Source organism: Salminus brasiliensis, chromosome 4, assembly GCF_030463535.1.
Source record: "Salminus brasiliensis chromosome 4, fSalBra1.hap2, whole genome shotgun sequence".
Lineage (NCBI taxonomy): Eukaryota > Metazoa > Chordata > Actinopteri > Characiformes > Bryconidae > Salminus > Salminus brasiliensis.
In genome coordinates, this window is record NC_132881.1 from 33,424,333 (window position 1) to 33,442,897 (window position 18,565).

At 44.5% G+C, this 18,565-nt stretch overlaps 2 protein-coding genes across 3 annotated transcripts in view; one reads left to right on the plus strand and one right to left on the minus strand.

The window, feature by feature from the left end:
* smap1 (small ArfGAP 1) overlaps positions 1-1,658 on the plus strand; it is a 94,128-nt gene extending 92,470 nt beyond the window's left edge. For both annotated transcript variants that reach the window (XM_072678107.1, XM_072678108.1), the window contains one exon: positions 458-1,658. In XM_072678107.1, the coding sequence (XP_072534208.1) occupies positions 458-592 (135 nt within the window). In that variant the 3' untranslated portion in view covers positions 593-1,658. The remainder of the gene's footprint in view (positions 1-457) is intronic.
* b3gat2 (beta-1,3-glucuronyltransferase 2 (glucuronosyltransferase S)) lies at positions 1,350-17,477 on the minus strand. The gene is made up of 4 exons (XM_072678109.1): positions 16,343-17,477; positions 10,853-10,997; positions 6,716-6,864; positions 1,350-2,515 (listed from the first exon to the last, which is right to left on the minus strand). The coding sequence occupies exons 1-4, from the start codon at positions 16,904-16,906 to the stop codon at positions 2,429-2,431; spliced, it is 945 nt and encodes a 314-aa protein (XP_072534210.1). The 5' UTR covers positions 16,907-17,477; the 3' UTR covers positions 1,350-2,428.
* Between the last annotated feature and the right edge of the window lie 1,088 nt (positions 17,478-18,565).

The following is an 18,565-nucleotide window of genomic DNA, read 5'->3' on the forward strand; positions in this document are numbered from 1 at the left end:
CTTTTTTTTTAGAAAACATTCAGATATGTGTGGACAGGGCCTCGTTTTAAAGTAAGGGTCTTATGATATGAACATCTTGGCTCCTGTCATCTCATGCCCCCGCCCCTTTGAGCCCTTGCCCCTGAGACTGAGAGCTGATAGTTAGAAGACCCCTCCTCTAGGAGGTTAATTGCATATCATGAATCAATCCAGCATGCCTCACACACACACACACACACACACACACACACACACACACACACACACACTCTTAATTAAAGCCTGCCACTCCTGTGACTCTGTATGTGTCCAGGATATACAGGGTCTGATAAAAGAAATGTCTGTGAAATAGAAGAATGTCTATGCTATGTCTTTTTATTATTATTATTATTATTATTATTATTATTATTATTATTAAAAAAGAAAAGCGTATTAAATGCAAGTTCACATCATTTTGTCTCCTCTGTCCCTCAATCAGATGAATCAGCAAATGTCTGGGATGAACCTGAATGGTGCTGGAGCTCCGATGGCCTTTGGGCAGCCAGGGGCTGCAATGGGAGGCTGGGTGGGACCCCCGTCTGGTCAGACCCTCAGTACCCAGCTCTGGAAGTGAGTGAGTGAACGAGGGAGGGTGGGGGACAGCAAGGGGCGCAGCATTCCCTTCATCCCTCCGTCTCCCCTCCCTCGACCAGCCGCCAGAGCGCACCAAGAATTTTATCCATGTACTGATTTTTTTCCCCCCTCCTCTACTTTCCAACCATTACTACTCTGTTACTGGAGAGTGTCAGCTCAACCTGCCCCACCGTGTATCGACTGAGTGATCAAGAGTGTGAAGTTGAAGAGACTGGCAGCTTTGTCCGTCTTATTTGCAGGTTTTTTTTTCTCCTTCCTTTTGTTCTATATATTTTTGAGTTGAAAATAAAAAATAAAAAAAATGCATATCAGCGAAGGAAGCTGCTGGACCAATTATACAAGCATCTAATATATCATTACCAAATCAATAGTGAGTAATAGTATTTAAATGGCAAAGAAATGGCTATCATGTTCGTGATTCCCTCCCTCCCTCCTTTTTTCCCCCCCTTTTACCACTGTATACGCCCCTGTTTCCCAGAGCCCTGTAGCAGCTATTGTATGAACCGATGTACTGTATGTAAGCATAAGATAGAGAAGCCGTCGATCCACCCCCTCTTCGCCTCTCACCCATGATCCCGTCAGTTCAATCAGCCCCCCCCCCCCCCTTTCCATCTTTACTGTGACGTTTTAATGTGTGCATTACAGAGAAGCACAGTTAGCAACAGGCAAATAAACCTGGACGACTCAGCGGCAGCATAACAGCCAATGGGAGGAAGGGGACAGAGAAAGGGTTTGGGGGGGGGGGGGTGATGGGTAACAAGAACAAGAGTGGGATGTTTCCACAGGAATCAGTGAGCTATAACTAGGAAATTTTGGCTGGTAGGTTGAAAAGTCAGGATCGAACAAAAGTGCTCAGATGAACATGTTAATCTCGCGACTGTGGCAGAGCTTCAATCCACTCAGACAGGGTCCCTCTGCTGTGCAATAATGTGAGCATCCACACCTTGTCATCCAGGTTTATTTCTACAATGTGTTTACATTTTTCTGGTGCCTAGTACAGAGGAAAAAATGTAATTTCCGTGCATTAAACAGTGAATAGCCATGAACTATTGTGTGATCATTTTTGTCTAATGCCTCTTTTATTGTAAAGTTTTCATTTTATGTTTTTTTTTTTTTTTCCTTCCCTATTTTGCTTTTAAAAGAGGGTCATTTGGAATAAAGACAGTTGTAATCCAAAGGTTTGCTCGTCTAGTGCTGAGTCCTGTGTGCAGTGGACACAGGCCTCTACCGTTACTCTGGATCTCTTCGATTTTTTGTTCTATTCTCACATACACAGTCATAGCAACACAAGTTTAACAAGAGTCTTTTTTTTCATAGCCTCTTCTGCCACCCAGAATGACAAGTTCTTCCGCTGAGTGTTCCTACTTCATGCACAAGCTGATCCCTAGCAAATCTCCACCAAGTTCTACCAGTTGAATCTTTTCTTTCCCTTGATGTCTGTCCAAATATCCCAAACAGCCCAGACTCTCAATCTGGTGAGCGCTTTAACCAAAGTCACCGGGCTTCTGCTGAAGACCACCATATCCACTGATGTGGGTTTAGAGGAGGTGTGCTGCCTCGATGAGTTGGGATATGTTTATCAATGGAGTGATGCACAGTCCATGTAGGCAGCCAGAAAAAGGCTCACAAAAAGGTCTGATTAGAGTTGAGCACACTGGATTGGATGAGAGCAATCCTCAACGTCATGCTGGGCTTCCAGCATTTATCAGTGGGCAATCAGTTCAGAGGTGGACACTAATAGGCCAAGGGCCAGGGATGGTGAGTCCTCTGGCCTAGCCACTGGTGGTATGTGCTCTTTCTTCTGAAGTCCTGTCTTCTAGACCTCAATTAGTATAGAGTCCTGATGCCGTTTGGGCTCGTTGCCCAGGTTGACCTTCTCTGTGCGGGTGTGCCATACCAGGACCTGAAAGAGAAAAACATATGTTGAGTATGGCGATGCCTCCCTGCAAACTACCGTGTGCTGTCAATGTGTTTTCTCAAATCGGAGCCAAAAAAAAGGGAGAGTGGAAAAGAAAGACATAAGAGGGAAATGAGAATCTGAAAAAGAGCTTTGACAGCAGTAACCCCTCAATGGTGGTGTTTATGCTCAAGGTTGACTTGGTCGAGCATGTAGGCTCCCTGGCCTGTTGCATTGTCTTCTCGTAATTATAAGAGATAGTTGAGCATGAGCAGACGCATGTGGCCTCATCCAGGTGTGGCGCGTCCCTTCCCAACACATGGTACAACTAATTGGCTTGTTTTGCAAATCTAACAAGACTAATTCAGCGGTCACTGAAGCGACACCTTGAGAGGTTGATGAGGAGCTAGTAATAATAGGAGATGATTCAGATCTAAGCACAACGTCATAGTTGGCATGTGGCTTTCCTCACCTCTGGAGAGTTTAAAAACTAGACAGGGTTTTTTTAATTTTATTTCTATGCTAAAATGGGAAGACTTGTATTCATAAAATATTGTTATTTTTCTGGACACCTCAGTCTTCCTGGGGTCATTTATTTTATTATTAATTTGAAACATTGTCTTGTTCGAACCAAGTGGACCAAATATTCTAAATAGTCCAAAAGCAAATAACTGATGATCCTATTTACATTAGGATTTAGGCCGCATGCCATGTGCTGCTCTTGTTAAACAATCTCCTGCTCTATCTCTCTAGAAAACAGTTTGAACAATGGTTGCATGCATATGCAGGTACAATAAGGATATCTGGATAGCCAGAACCTCTGCATTTGACCCATCCGTGGTCGAGAACACACACACAGCGGTGTGCAGCCAACTCCAGCGCCCAGGGAGCAGTCAAGCCCACTTCTCTAACCATTAGGCCACGACTGCATCTAAAAGTCTAAATACAAATCTCTAACAAAGCCAAGAGCACCATGGGTGGACTCCTATGCCATAATATCATAATGTCACTGTGTGGGTCAATTGATTGTAGTTAGTGAGCTAGGCAGGCTACTGCTTGTGAAGGTCTGGGAGGTACAAGATGAGAAGAGGGCAGTTGTCTTCCCACTGGAAGCGCGGGTTATTGAGGTTGGGGGGTTGCGGGCGTGAATCTATCAAATAGTACAACACTCAGTAATACTGCAGTAAAATCTATCCATAAAATCAGTCACACAACAAGTGCTACCAAATAAGCCACGATTTGTGAGAATGCATTTAAAAGGAAAGAAGAAATGCGAAAAGATGAGGATTTGCAGCTGTTATGCTGTGGTATGCAGCTGTACTTTTATCATGCAAGTGATGAACAGGCTAAACAAATGTTACCAAGCCTATGTTATGTTGCTTGCTATGCTATTAAAAATAGTACAGAGTGGGAAGGGGGTGTGGGGGGGGGGCGGGGTGTTCACACAAAGCGAAAAACTGTATTCTTTAAAAAAAAAGTTTTGATTGGTTCACTAAAAGTGTAAGACTTGTGTTTATTTCAGTCTTGGGAGTTTGCCATTGACCTGATCTTGACCTTATCTTGACCTTATAGTTTATGGTACACATTATAAGGAGCTAAGTAGCTTGATGTGTACGACTGTTTATGTGTTTAATACAAAACTCAGTTTATTTCAGTTATGAGGTGCTAGAGTTTATGTGAGTAAAATAATCTGATTAGTTTTTGTGTATCTTGTGCTTGAAGGAGCTAGAGTGTTAGCGTCAAAGCTTAAGGCTGAGTGGGTTGCACACAGAGAGAGGGAGGGAGAGAGAGAGAGTGTGAGTAAAAAAGAGAGAATCATTTGAGGCATTGTGTTATGGGCTGAGCTCTTAGGCAGTGAGAGACACGCTTTGGCACACTTTGCCAGACACAAGTCTGGCAGGCTCTGGGCTGTGAGAGCGAGTCGCAGATTGACGTTAATAAGCAGGAGAAGCCTCTGCACTGGGATTCTAAATAAGCCTGTGAATGGCTTCCCTCTCACTACACATGCTTGCTTACTGTCTAGCTCCCTGCCCTCCTTCGACCTTCATCATTCTGCAAACGTCACTCTGTCCTTCATTTGCCCATTCTGTTTTACTGTCACTCTCTGTGCTTCTGTGTCCTTCTCCCTTCTTCCTTTCTCCTTATCCCATCCCTCCACACTCTCCTGATTGCTCAGTCATTTTAATTAATCTCACAACACACTCACTAAGGCCCTGAATCATTCCATCAGCTCTTTGTTGTCCTGTCTGTTGTACACTGTGTTCACCGTAATATCCTAGGGAGGTTTGGTACATGGAACTGACACACCATGAACCTCGATCTCTTCATTGGTCTCTTCCTTGACAAGAAAATCTGGCTTTATTCAAACAAGGATGTAAAACGGGTCCATTTTAAAAGCTTCCAAAACTTACACACACTCTGCCCATTACTAAAAGCCCTAGTCACAACTGACTGAAGTGATTAAATGCAATGGCCACTTCAGAAGAATATCGTATTTGATACTTTCATTTAGTTTACTGAGACAAGCAGCACATTACCTGACTGTTACCGGAAAAAGGATTCCTACACAATCCAGGCCCTGTGACTGGGGCTTTTCCTGTGCCAGTGTCCACAAACGGGTAGCTCAATCTTGGCAAATGAGGAAGCTAAAGCAAGAGCAGCAAGTGAGTATCGCTGCTGGGCTAAATCCTCTGGTTCCCAAGTTTTACCATCTGGTCAACATTTATACTCTCAAACACACACTGGTATTTACAAGACTAGGTAACCACACAATCAGAAGAAAAGCCAAGAGGAAGCCAAACCCAGGGAGGCAAGGAGGTGCTAGACTAAAAGCTAACCTGGCAGTTTGAATTTGGATGTTGCCCTTTACAAGGTTCATTAAGTCCTACTGGGTATGAAGAAATCAACAAAATCCATTTTGGCCCCAAGATTATAATGAATTTTTTCCTTTACCTTGTGTCAGAATTTCATGGTGATGAACCAATGAAAATGCTTAAAAATGACGGGGTAAAATCTTTTTTTACACTGACTCCCATTGAAAGTTTCTTTTCTTGAAAAGTTGACATTTTGGAGATACAGGGTCTCTGCATTACAGCAACAATATTTACTATTTGTACATCAAAGAACAACATAAAATATCAAATACATGCATTCTATGGCACATTTAAAGCTAGACTCTGGCAATCATTTGAGATCCTTTCTTCCTGTATTGTATCGAAATTGGAAATTCAAGGATCATGATGAACTATTGTGACAATGAAATATGAGCTTAAGCATCTCTAATCATGCTTGGTGAAAGCTTAACTGAACTTCTGAACAACTGTTTAAAAAGTGTCTTCTGTTCCATCCATCTTTATTTAAAGCAACCTCCATTTTCCGTCCTTTTTTTAAACCTGCACTGTCCTTTAAGTTGTTCCGCCAAATACCATCTTCGCAGACTCCGGCCGTATAATGTACAATTATGCTTTTAAGTCTGTGCTTGTAATGTGGTGAATATGGACGCTTTGTTCTGTGGCTGATAATGATGGCAGCGGGACACGCTGCTTTAGGGCCTGCTGTAAAGATGTGCATCCTCTGGCTGGAGTTGGTGATTAGTGGTAACGTCAGCCTTGCTAATAGTCACTATTAATAACACCAGCCCTGCTGCCATTAGGATAATTGGGTGATAATGATGATGGCACTAGCTGTGACATGCAAGGCTATGGAAGAGAAGCATATTCTGACACAAAGGTGAGAAGAGGTAGGAGTACAGTGCAATCTACACCCAAAGTAAAGAGATACTGCCGGCTTCACATGTGTCGGTATGACAGCTATGGTTCAAGTACATGTTTTCATGTTGTCCTAATTATGCCCCACACTGCTAACCCTACTTTTGTTGTTCCTTCCCATGTTAGACACCAGATATGATGAAGCAATTTTAAAATCTCCAAAAGTGGCCCCGAATCCTTGAGGTAAGTTTGAACAGTGGTCCCCAACCCTCCCCCTGAATAGTTTCAACTCCACCCCAAATCCAACACATCCTGTTCAGCCAATCTAAATTTATGAATGGGACCTCTGAAGGTAGCTCTAAGAGGTGGATTATGTATCCAAAGTCTGTGGGAAAGTAGCTACCCCGCAGAGTTGGAGACAACAGAGTTTTTAGACACTACCAAATTAGGGTTTTAAAATACTTATATCGACAAATATCCTGCTCATGGTTGTACTGACCTGGGTGCAGTTTTTGGCCTTTGGCTCCAGGTCCTCCACCTTGGTGATCTGTTTGAGAAAGTCGGACTCCTGCATGCCTGGTTTGGCTCCTCTCCTCTTGAACAGTGCCCGTGGGTTAGCCAAGATCACCTGCAGGTTTACCGCAAAGCCTAGCCATGGAGAAGAAGATAGGAGTACATCATCAAAAACACTGTCAGTATCTTGACTTCTAAGTGGGATAGCACTGAACTAAAGACAGATCCACTGATTTGCTCTGTGTTAAACACATGCAGTGCTGCACTACACATCAGCCAACCTCCTGACCAGATCGGGCTGCTTTTCTGATGCATTCACTGCCAGAATGAGGTTCACGTTTTTTCCTTCTCCCTAGCGCATTCCCATTCTTCATGTGACAGTCACTCTCTCAGAAAAAAAGTTACAGAGGGGAATATGGCCCGCAGTTGTGTGCTTTTTATCCTGGGTACAGGCTGTTTTCTAGGACGCCTGTGCTTTAGCTGAAACCACCTGGGTTTCCGTCAACCCCGCAGAGATGAGGAGAACTCACCTCACTGCTGCAGCGAGGCAGAGATTCATCCCAGCTAACCGTGTCCCTCCTCCATAAGCTGAGTGACAAAGAAGAGTCTGTCCCCCTGATACATGTGTGCCCTCCTATGGTTTATTAATAGACGAGAGCCAGACAGTTTCTGTCTTTTCATTATACCTTTTTTAAAAATCGCATTCCCTTCAGATACTGCTGGTGCATCATAATGTCAGGGACGGAGACATCTCTCAGATAAAGCTCAGAGGAGTATGTTGTATTTTGCTGTCTTTAGGCTACTGGCTAGCTGCGCTACATGTTTAAATGTTTGTGGAGACTTCTTCTAATAAATGGATTCAGCTACTTCAGCTTGTCTAGTGCCTGTAAATCAGCACTGCCAATAGAAAAGGACTCTCTCTGGAACAGATGAACATGAACCTATTTGCTTCATGTCTAATGCCAGGGGTATAAGGATTGAGCTGTGGAGCAGAGGAACTGTGCTTTCTAGAATGATTGTGCTCCATCCAGTACTTTTGGGGATAGTTTGGGGATAGGGTTAGGCGGTATCCACTTTTCATACCAGCTCATAGTATTACTGGGAGCAACTGCAAGTTTCACAAGTAATGCAAATGGTCCTACAATTACGTGGCTTCTGTACCACCTCAAACTGCCTTATTTTAAAACTGAAAAATGGTCAAATACACATTTTAGTTAGCTCAGAGGGTGGAAAAACTATGTGGACAAGCACAATTTTTATTTGTCATTTAATAAGAATTAAATCATCAGTCTGACAACTGCAAATGTTAGGATGTCAGGAGACATCCCGCTAGTAAAAGGACAGAAAGCAGACAGAAACAGAAAGTTTTTTTTTGGCTTTGTAGTGCACTTGCTAAGCTAGCCTTTGCTGAGCTAGCTCAGCTACAACTTCACTGAGTATCAGACTGCCCTGTTAAGCTGCTGTTGACTAACTGCTGAGCTTCCGACACATGTGTTGACCATAAAAACTTATGAGAGCAAAGTCAAGTGACTGGTGCTGGAGGTCGCTAACAAAAAAGCAAACTGCTCAAAGGCTCAAATCACACTGATTCAGAGGATACAGCAGCATACCTGAGAGTGCAAGGTCGGGGGACCGGTCTTAGGAGTGTTTTCAACCGTCATTTAGAAATTTTTAAATATTACCGTATTACCGTTGGAGGTGATCATCCAACGTCCTGATCTCACTAACACTATTGACGTCTAAATGCTGAATCAAAACCTCACAGCAATGCTCCAAAATCTAGTAGAAAGCCTCCTCTTGACAGTATAGGCAGTTACTCCAACAAAATCAGGATGCACTAGTGGTTTAATACCCTTGATATCAGAAGAAACAATGAATAAGCAGGTGTCCCAATACTTTTGTCCATGTAGGGTATGTGTTAGCAGTGCTCAAGGGCAATCCAAACACAGTATTAAAGGTTGCGAGCAGGCTGTGGTGTGTGCCCTTTGCTTGGCTGCAGCTATGACCACTTGAAGCAGCTATTATATAAAGCAGCCTCCTAGAGCACCATATGCAGGTTCCTGCATTACCTTAAATGGAGACAGATTGACGTGAGCCACAGAAACCGAACCTTGTGTAGCTGCACTGCAGCTCCCGTACCCTGCTTTTTAATCCTCCTTTGTGGCTTGTGCATAGACCAGAGCTCTGAGCTATCGTGTATTAGAGAGGCTTCAGAGTTAAGACAAACACTTGAGCCCCTCTTCAGGTGAGAGCTGCAATTGAAAGCAGTGAGAGGTTGGGCCAGGACCTCTTCTTCTGTTTTTTTTTTTTTTTTTTCTCTCTCTCTGTCTTTTTTTTCTCTCCCCTGCTATTGTGCTTGCTCTCGGCAGCAGCCGTATAGTGGGAATACTAAATAATCTCATTGTTCTCCGCTTCTGTTCTGTATCGAGCATAATAGATTGGGGCTCATAATGCTTAAACAGCTCCTACAGCTTTCCTTCTCTGCTTTGTTAGCATTGTGGATGATGATTTAGCATTAGCGCATTGGTATGCTTCAGTAATGGCAGCCTGATCCCTGACACTGATGCTACGGGTGGCTGAGCCAGAGATAAGAACAGGAACCAGACCCGTTGGGGGGGTTGGGTAGGGACAGAACAGTGATAGAGTGAAGAAGGGAGGGGAGGGAGGGAGACTGGAGAAGAGAGAGAAGGATAGGATGATGCAGTCTCCTGTTATCAGGCTTTAATTAACAGCACAACATCCAGAGGCAGCGAAGGAGCCTGGAGAGTTTGGTGCTGCGTTTTTGCTTTCTGCTTTGCTCTGCACTGCTGCTAAAGCTGTACTGTACAGCTGGAGCCCTGCCATTCTCTGGTCATCTCTTCAAACTGCAGTGTGTGAGCTCTGCTGCTGTCCATTAGGGACGTTTCAGACCTGTCAGCACCTTCCTGCCACACGTTCTCTAATGCACTGCCTCGACCACACTGCTGTTACGAGGGGGGAGGGTAATTTGCTGAATTCAGTTTCATCAACACGCATTGACCTGTGGCAGGCTGGTTCATTCAGAGTTATTAGAGTGCTGCAACGCAGGACTTGACATGGTCTTATTACTGTTATGGCAAGTTGTTTTGCGACGGGAAAGTCATTCCATAATTAAGGACATCCCTAGTTCTCACAGAGTCAGCAACCTGCCAACTAGGATTGATCTATATTCCAGAAACATTCATTAAAAAAAAGCACATTTGGAGCATAATACATCCTTTGAGGCGTGGTAAATAGTCATTTAGAGTGTTCCGCAGTGGTGTCATTGTGGGAGGAGAGAGCCTTAACTGACTAACTGCACTGAGGAAAATGAGCTGTACTGGAGTGCCGTAATTTATGCGAAGAGACCAGCAGAGATAAAGTTGTTGCCTCTGTACCAAAACCACAGTGCTTGTGTCGTAAACATCCCGACCTACTTAGCATTTTCAAGCATATTTAGTTGAATAGAGCTTGTGCCATGTAAAATCACCCTTACAGTGTGCAAAAACCCACAACCCTAAAACTCCAGACACCTGTGGCCAGTCCAACATGTTTGAGAAGTGCTTTAGAAGATTCTCTGCCCCTCTCTCTCAAGTTCTTTGAGCATGCAGACTACTTTCAGTAGTGCTTCATTGGCCAGTTTCAGCTGCCTTATGTCTTTTGAAGGCACTCCAGTAAACGTCCTTTGCTGGAGCCTCTGCAGGAGGGCTCTGTAAAGAAACCCCATCTGAGTTTCCCAGCAGACAAGCCCTCACCAGCTGTACGTTGTCCGTTACACATCAAGTTTTTACTCCAAACCCCAGGAGGGAGAGATGGAGCTTAGATAAGCTAGGCGTTAAATGCCTCCATAACACCTCTGGACTCAGAGAGATTTAGAGTGGGAAGAACTATTTCTCTTTAGGGATGTGTTGCTGAGGCTCAAAGTTAAACTTGCAGCTGAAGTTTGAATGCTTATGTATTTATATATTCATTCACTGGTTTGATCAGCTTCTATGCACAGCGGAAATGTTCTGAAATAATTTGTGCAAGTTTTAAATGACTAATTACTAAAACTAAAACTATCTGGGTTGTGGTACAGCACAAATTGCCACTGATAACGTCACTGAGGTTGGGTCTGCAGACTTACCTGCCATGTCAATGGCAAAAGGTCTGTCAGCTCGCCAGCCTGTGTACCAGCCCACCACTTTGCCATTTTCCACAATGGGGCGTTCGTACCTGCGGCCTCCTACCAGTCCCACTGGCCAGACAGACACCCCCCTGGTTGACCGCATCTGAGAACAGAAAGTGAGATATTATGTCAGTTCTCCAAAGCAGAGCTCCAAAATCTCCTTATGTTTTTAAATATTTTGAATGAGCAGGAGTCCCATTACTTTTGTCCACATAGTGCATAAGGTTTTAGCCCAACAGCGACAATATACATCTATGAACGACAGATTTTATGTTTAATGAAAAGCTGCTGCAAGCATCCACTTCTGTATGTTTTATACCTCCATTTTTAGATATGAGAAAATTGCGGGATACTGTTTGTGTTGATCGACCGATGCTTTGTTGTGAGAGTGTGTATTTTTATTGAATTTTCCAGATGAGTTTGAGGACTTCTCTGGGATTGCGTTACAAAGCTTTGGCTCATTTTCAGAGTAAATAAACCTTCCCACCTGCAGCCAATCTGAGATGGAGAAAAGCACTAAGGTTATACTTCTCTAACGTGGCAGACTATTGTAGAAAATTTTAGCTCTTACTTACTAATATCATTATATACCTTTTTTTAGATAGAATGCTTGTGCAAATTAATAGAACCTAAGGAGTTTTTCTTCTTTTTACTGGCAGAGGAAGAGAGAAACAAATATAACTGAACTAAAGGAGCATGTGAATAACCTGTGTTTTTTTTTCCTTCACTCAAACAGTCAGGGTAGCCTTTCAATATTTAATGGATGTGTTATTCATGTGAGTGCTGTACATGGCAGGGTGAAGTGTCAGAGGCTGGTGCCTATGGCCGCTGGCTGAGGCTTTGAAGCGCGGGCTGGCAGTGTTGCTACATCTCGGCAGCTCCACTCTAATGCCCCCTCTCCCCTTCTCCCCTCCCCTCTCGGCTCTGAGGGACTTTTCAAAAGCATCCCTTCCATAATGGAGCTCTAAAAATGGTGCCTGAATTAAAGCCAGAGAGCTGAAGAACTCTCCAGTGCGGCAGAGGATGTCGGCGTCTGCAGGTGCACAATCATCCCTCCGAGTCATCAGCTACGGTGACGGGAACAGGCATCTGATGCAGTCACATTCACCACGCTCTCTGTAGCGCTCACAAGAGCAGGGCCATTTGTCTTGTGAAAGCAGCGGAAGAGCGCCATCTGTATTCAATGTTTTTGACCCGAGTGGCCTTTAGCTTAAGAAAACACAACCCTGCCCCAGGAATATGAGAACACGTCACAACCTGGCAGAGAAATATCTTGCATATCTTGAGGGAGAAAATGCTTTTAAACAACAAAACAGCAGCTCCATAAAAGCTTACAAAATCTGATGGACCGTGTTGCATTTCTGCTTTTGCTTGGAGACCAAAACAGGCTGATCCCATCTGAGCACTCTAAAACTACAGAGTGGTGATCATTATTGAGATGTAGTAATGGAAGGCCTACTGCAAAATATTGTACTACTGCACTCTTAAAAATAAAGGTTCTTTAAAAATATAATATTTGTACAGTTGGAAGTTTACTCTGAGAGAGTACCCCATTTGTAGCATCTTCATCTTTAAGAGTGTCTTGTAGTCTAGAATGCAGCAACTTCGCAAGGGCTGATAAAACTGTGTTTCGAGTCAAAGGTTTTAAAAATATTGCCTGTACCAGCCTCCCAGTACAAAACACTTGCTGCAGAATTGCAGGTTGAGAATTGCTGGACGTTTTCCTTTAATGTGACTTACTCAAGCAGTGGGAGCAAGACAGTTCAAGAATGTAGGGCTCAAAAATGAAGCCAGAATGTGTGATGTGTTTGTGCTGGGCAGAGCTGGAGTCGTCAGCACACTGACACTGCGTTCTGCCCTTCAGGCTCTTTTCCATGTGCTCAGCTCCGTGTCCAGCTGTGTTCTGGGAGAATGGAGTGAAAGAAAGAGGGAGGGAGCGTGAGGACAAAGCCAGCATTGAAGGAGCTGAGAGACTGTCTCGCTCTCACAAGGCTTGGTGGCGTGAAGACGGTTGATATGGAAGGGAGAGCGAAGGAAGAAGGGCGCGTCTCTGTGCTCTCTGTGCACAGAGGGGGCGTGATGTGCAGGGAATGTTGAGGTATTGCAATGCAACCTCAGCAGTTGGATAAATACACTATAAATACACAGCGTTAGTGAGGTCAGGATGTTGGATGATCACCACCCCACCTCCCTAGCACATTCCAAAAGCAATGGATGGAGCCCCATCATTCCAGAGTACCACAACTCAATGCTTGGGGGTGGGGGGCTTTATACCCCTCTAGCCCACGCCTGGCATTAGGGAGGAATGGTGCTTGTAGCAATGCTCCGAAGAGCTCTTCGGCTTTATTTTAAAGAACACAGATGTAAGAATTCTTAGCAGCTAGAGGTTTGGATCAAAGATGATTACAATTAAAAAGAGGAAAGGGAGAGAATGTATACAATAGAGGGCACTTGGGGGATGCTGTGTACCCATACAGCCCTGCACTCTTTCACCTTCTCTCACATTTTCTGACACCCCATTTCCATTAGCTGTTTAGCAATTTACTCCTTCAGCAAAATCCTTTTCCTCTTAGCCAGCTCATGCTCTGCAGCTATTCTGGAGAGGAAACAGTGAAGCTGTGTATTTCAAATTATACAGAATCTCTGTAAGTGTGTTTGGTCAGTGGCAGGTGTTCTGCCCCAGCACCTTTGGCAGTGTTATGTAACTTCCTGCTCCTCCCTCAATTATTGAATATATTATTAATACATTCTGATTAGTAAACATTTAAAAACGTTCGCTGTATAATGTAGTATGCGCAGATAATTCAGTATACACTGCCATTATATTTGCATTAGTGACAGGTGAAGTCAAAAACATTGATTATTTTCTTCTACAGTGGCATCTGTCAAGGAGTGGGATATATTAGGCAGTGAGTAAGTTAGTTCCTGACAGTGACGTGATGGAAACAGGAAAAATGGGCAAGCATAAGGATCTGAGCCACTCTGACAAGTGCCTTATTGAGATGGCTACACGACTGGGTCAGAACATCTACATAACATCAGGCAGGTCATGTGGGGTGTTTCTGGTATATAGTGGTCAGTACCTATCAAGACATGAGCGCCTATGGGCTTAAATGATCTGCTGATAATGCCTCTGTGCCAGATACCACAGGACGCCTTCAGAGGTCTTGTGGGCTCCATGCCTCGAATGGTCAGATCTGTTGTGGCAGCACAAAGGCAACCTACTCAATATGTGGCAGGTGGTAATAATGTTATGGCTGTTTGGTGTATATCATGATTAATTCATTCATTTATTCATTTTATTATACTTTCTTTATGTCACGGTCTCAGAATCATTAGGCTCAAGGCAGGAATACCTCTTGTATAATACAAGGTCAGGCCCTTGTATTATGATTTAGTAGTATTATTATTGTTGTTGTTACTACTAGTAGTACCGCTACTGCCCACTATATGACTATTAGCTCTTGGAACTGTTTTGCTCCCTTCAGTCCATTTCCCTTTTTTTCAGGGTCAGGCAAATATTTGTTCACTGGCTGTCAGGCCATTGTGTCTCGTGAACATGACTGACTGTATGTGACCTGAAATGGGTAATTCATTGTGCCTGGGCTGCGCTGGGAGTCGGCTGACTTTGAGCTGGCTCTCCAACTGCAGGGACTTCCCTTAGGAATCAGACCGTTTCTCAGGGTTTCATTCTATAGTCATGTATACTCCTTCCGTTCTCAAAATAAGAAAATAAGTCTATCTAGAAGGTGTGCTTCCAAGATGTAATTAGACAGCCTTGATGTTCTGATCTGTGAACCCCTGTGCAGAAAGCTTTCATGCTGAATGTATCTGCCCGCTTCAAGAAAAAGCACTCTGAGGACACTGACTGTGACACAGGATTAAAAGCACAGCAGAGCTTGTGGTTTTCCTTCAAAAGCAGGAGTGTAAGGTTAGCCTCAGTTTCTGTTCCTCGCGGGTCTGTAAAAGCTCTGGGTTTTGAATAGCATGTGATGTATTTATTATTAAGCTGCTTCCAGGTCTGGGGCTGACCACTGTTAAAATGAAGATACTGCCAGGCCACAAATTACAGCGTTTTCTATGAGTTTAGCTAATCTAATCTGATCAGTGGAAATTCTATTATGCCTGCATGATACGAAACACGATAGATTAGTATCTTAGAAATGAAATCCACAAAGAAAATAAATTCTTATGCGAGAGAGCTGTGTTATGCGAGAGGTTTGAAACGCCTAAACAATAGGAGACACTCGAAGGAACTCCAGTTCCTAGATGCCTACTGGTGGATTCTTTCTAAACATGCAAAAGAAATACCATTAAGAAGCTTATCAGCATTTAAAAAGAGAAAATGGATACACTGTGGTTGTATAATAGCCTATGGTGTATGTTCCCCATAGTGCCTTGCTCCGTAATACTTAAAACACTGTCCCATATATACCTAATGTCTAATAATATCTAACACAGTGTCCTGTAATTGCAGCCCCATATGGCTTAACACAGTTTTCCATATTACCTAAATCACTTCGGTCCCGGAGGTCCAGAATTCTACACAGTTTGGTATTTGGTGATTTTCTGGGTACGTCAGAGCAGGGAAATATCCAAATTCTGCTGGACTCTGGCCCTCAGTTCCCCACGCCTGACATAAATAGTGTCACTCACACTTGCATATAACCTTTCTCATGTTACCCAACACTGTCCTATTTACAATGGATGTTCCTCATAGGTCCTTTAGTTCTATATGGAACAATGACAACTCAAAGAATCAAGTGTATGGTTTTTTGCCTGGTTAAATGTCTCTTCTCGGCAATGGAACAGCTCTTTGTAGATGGTTGTTAAAAGAACATTTAACGATGGTTCTATATAGCACCAAAAAGTGCCCCACTGTTGTTACAGGAAGGTTCTCTAGTTCTATAAAGAACAATGGCACCCCAAGAGCCATTCGAATGATTAAAAGGTTTTTCTATATGATGGAACTTATTTATAGATGTTTTCTAAAGTATGTCTATGTAAAAAAAAAAGGTCTATGTAGCACCAAAGGGTCAAGTCCAACTCAAATCACTGAAATGACTAAATGGTTCTTGTCTATAATGGAAAAGCTCTTTGTAGATGTTATAATAATGATAAAATAACCTTTTAAAATGACTCCATGTAGCATGAAAAACTGTTCTACTATTGTTAGTCAGAAGTGTGATACCCAGAGCACTGTCTCATAATGTCCCCTAATAGCCTATTTATCACACTGTCCCATATGACCTAAAACCGTGTCCCCGTAATACCTGATGTTCCATAATACCAAACGCGCTCTTCCATGCGAGCCCATATCACCATCTACATTTCTCACAACACCAAACACACCATCCCATTTCATTTAATTGCCCATTATACCTGAACGCGCTCTAGCTCAGCCCTCAACTTTCTCCCTTCACCCCCCTGTGACAGAACCCGTGTTACCTCTTCGAACAGCTCGAGGCTGTACGTGTTGTCGTCGTCGGCGAAGAACAGGACTCCGGGCTCGCGCGTGGCTCGGTGCGTGCGCAGCCAGCCCAGCGCCGCGTTCCTCTGCTCGGTGGCGCGCGGCATTCCGCTGCGCTTGAAGCGGCGCGGCGTGAGCGCGTGCAGGTGCGTGTAGGGCACGCCGCAGCGCGCAAGGAAGCGCGCCACCAGCTCGGTGCGCGCGCCCGCGTCTTCCACCACGACCCAGTGGAAGCGGGGCACCTGGCGGAAGGTGTTCGCGAGGCGCGTGAGCTCGGCTTTCTGCACCGCTCTGCTGTACGTGGGCGTAACGGCGTAGATGAGCGGAGGCGGCGGCGGCGGCGGCGGTAGCGCCGTGCGGTTCGCGCCGGCGGGAGCCGCGTGCGCCGGTCGCTCGCGCCGCTGCGTGTCCCCGAGCCGCGCCAGGTAGGAGCCGGCCGTGCTGCGGACGGACGAGCGCTTCGTGTCGATGTCCATCACGATGATGACGATGAGCACCCACGGCAGCAGGATGAAGAAGCGGCTGTAGAAGATGGACTTCATGGTATCCGCGCGCGCCCTTACCAATCCATCCCAGAGCCCGAGCGCGTCCGGAGAAAACCCAACTCGATGCACCCCTCTCTCGTCCGCGCTTTAAGACACGCGAAAACACACACTCCGCGCGCGCATCTTTAAATCCTAAGCCATAAAGGTCTCGCTTTTTCTCCTCCTCAAGCCTTTCTCGCAGTGCATGACCACTGTAAACTGTCCCCTCTTGCTGCAGGTCCGGACTATCCCGTCCCTCCGAGCCTCGCGCTCCGGACTCCTCTTTCCTTAGCAGAGCAGACAGCAGCGAGCCATCCCTCAGCTGATCAGACGCCAGGAATAACAACAACAGGTGTATTCACTGCATCCGACCCGCAGACTGGAGGGACTGACTGAGCGCCGAGAAGAGCCCTGTGCGTGTGGCTTGTGTGTATGTGTGTGTGTGTGTGTGTGTGTGTGTGTGTGGATATCTGAGCGGAGCTGTAGTGCTTATGCTGCCTCACTGATGCATCGCTGTCCACTGGAGCTCGAGCTTTCCTTCTCTTCATGCTCTGACCACTCAGAGAGAGAGAGAGTAACAGAGTAAGAGAGAGAGTAACAGAGTAAGAGAGAGAGTAACAGAGTAAGAGAGAGAGAGAGAGAGAGAGAGAGAGAGAGAGAGAGAGCAAAACTGTAACCGTACTGATGGAGATGAAGCCGGATTAAACAACCCTAAATGAACTCTCCATCTGCTACATAAACACCCTGAGAAGCATCACTGTGTAATTACCCCATAGCAGGTAAAGAACTGGCACCTTGACACTTAGCCTTTCAAATGACTTTCCCACCCATCCAATGCAATCATATATATGCCTATATATATCATATTCATATATGATGCAATAATCATAGTATAAGGCTTTATTACAGTCTTATGCACTTTTTTGACTAAACAAGCTCATAACTGATGGTGTTTGTGAGATCAATGTTTATTTGTGAGTCTGATCAAAAACTTCTGATATGGACAAAAGTATTGGGACACCTGCTCATTTATTGTTTCTACCAAAACCAAGGGTATTAAAGCAGTTTATCTTGCCTTTGTTAGAGTAACATTCTCTACTGTCCAGGGAAGGCGTTCTGCTAGATTTGGAGCATTACTCTGAAGATTTGGTTTAGGATGGACCACTCACCTCATCCCCAACCCATCCCAAAAGTACTGAATGGCACACCATCATTCCTAAAAACACAGTTCCACTGTTCCACAGTTCAATGCCAGGAGCTTTATACCCCTCTAGCCCACGGCTGGCATTAGGCATGGTACCAATAGGTTTATGTTTATCTGCTCCAGGGGGTCCTGTTCTATTGGCAGTACTTCTCTACAGAGACTAGATAAGCTGTGTGAGTGTGCCTTTGCACATCTTTGTCAGAAATCAGTGCAACTTAAAGTAGCAGAATGCATTCATTAAAAGGCGTGTCCACAAATATTTGGACATATAGTGTAGTACCTATTCCCAAACCTAAATGAACCCACATATTGGTCTTTTACAGAGATTCTTTTATGTTATTAGCTACACTGGCGCTGCAGTCCATGTGTGTGTTGCACAGTTTCAAAGGCCTAGGGTTGTGGGTTCGATCCTTGCTTTGGTCTCTGACTGTGAGGAGTTTGTTGTGTTCTCCCTGTGTCTGTGTGGTTTTCCA

Coding starts and splice junctions, on each gene's coding strand:
- b3gat2 (XM_072678109.1), bottom strand. CDS start 16,906: ATGAAGTCCATCTTCTACAGCCGCTTCTTCATCCTGCTGCCGTGGGTG. Junction 10,998..16,342: donor GCCTCGAGCTGTTCGAAGAG/GTAACACGGGTT, acceptor TTCTGTTCTCAG/ATGCGGTCAACCAGGGGGGT. Junction 2,516..6,715: donor AGGCCAAAAACTGCACCCAG/GTCAGTACAACC, acceptor TTTCTCTTTCAG/GTCCTGGTATGGCACACCCG.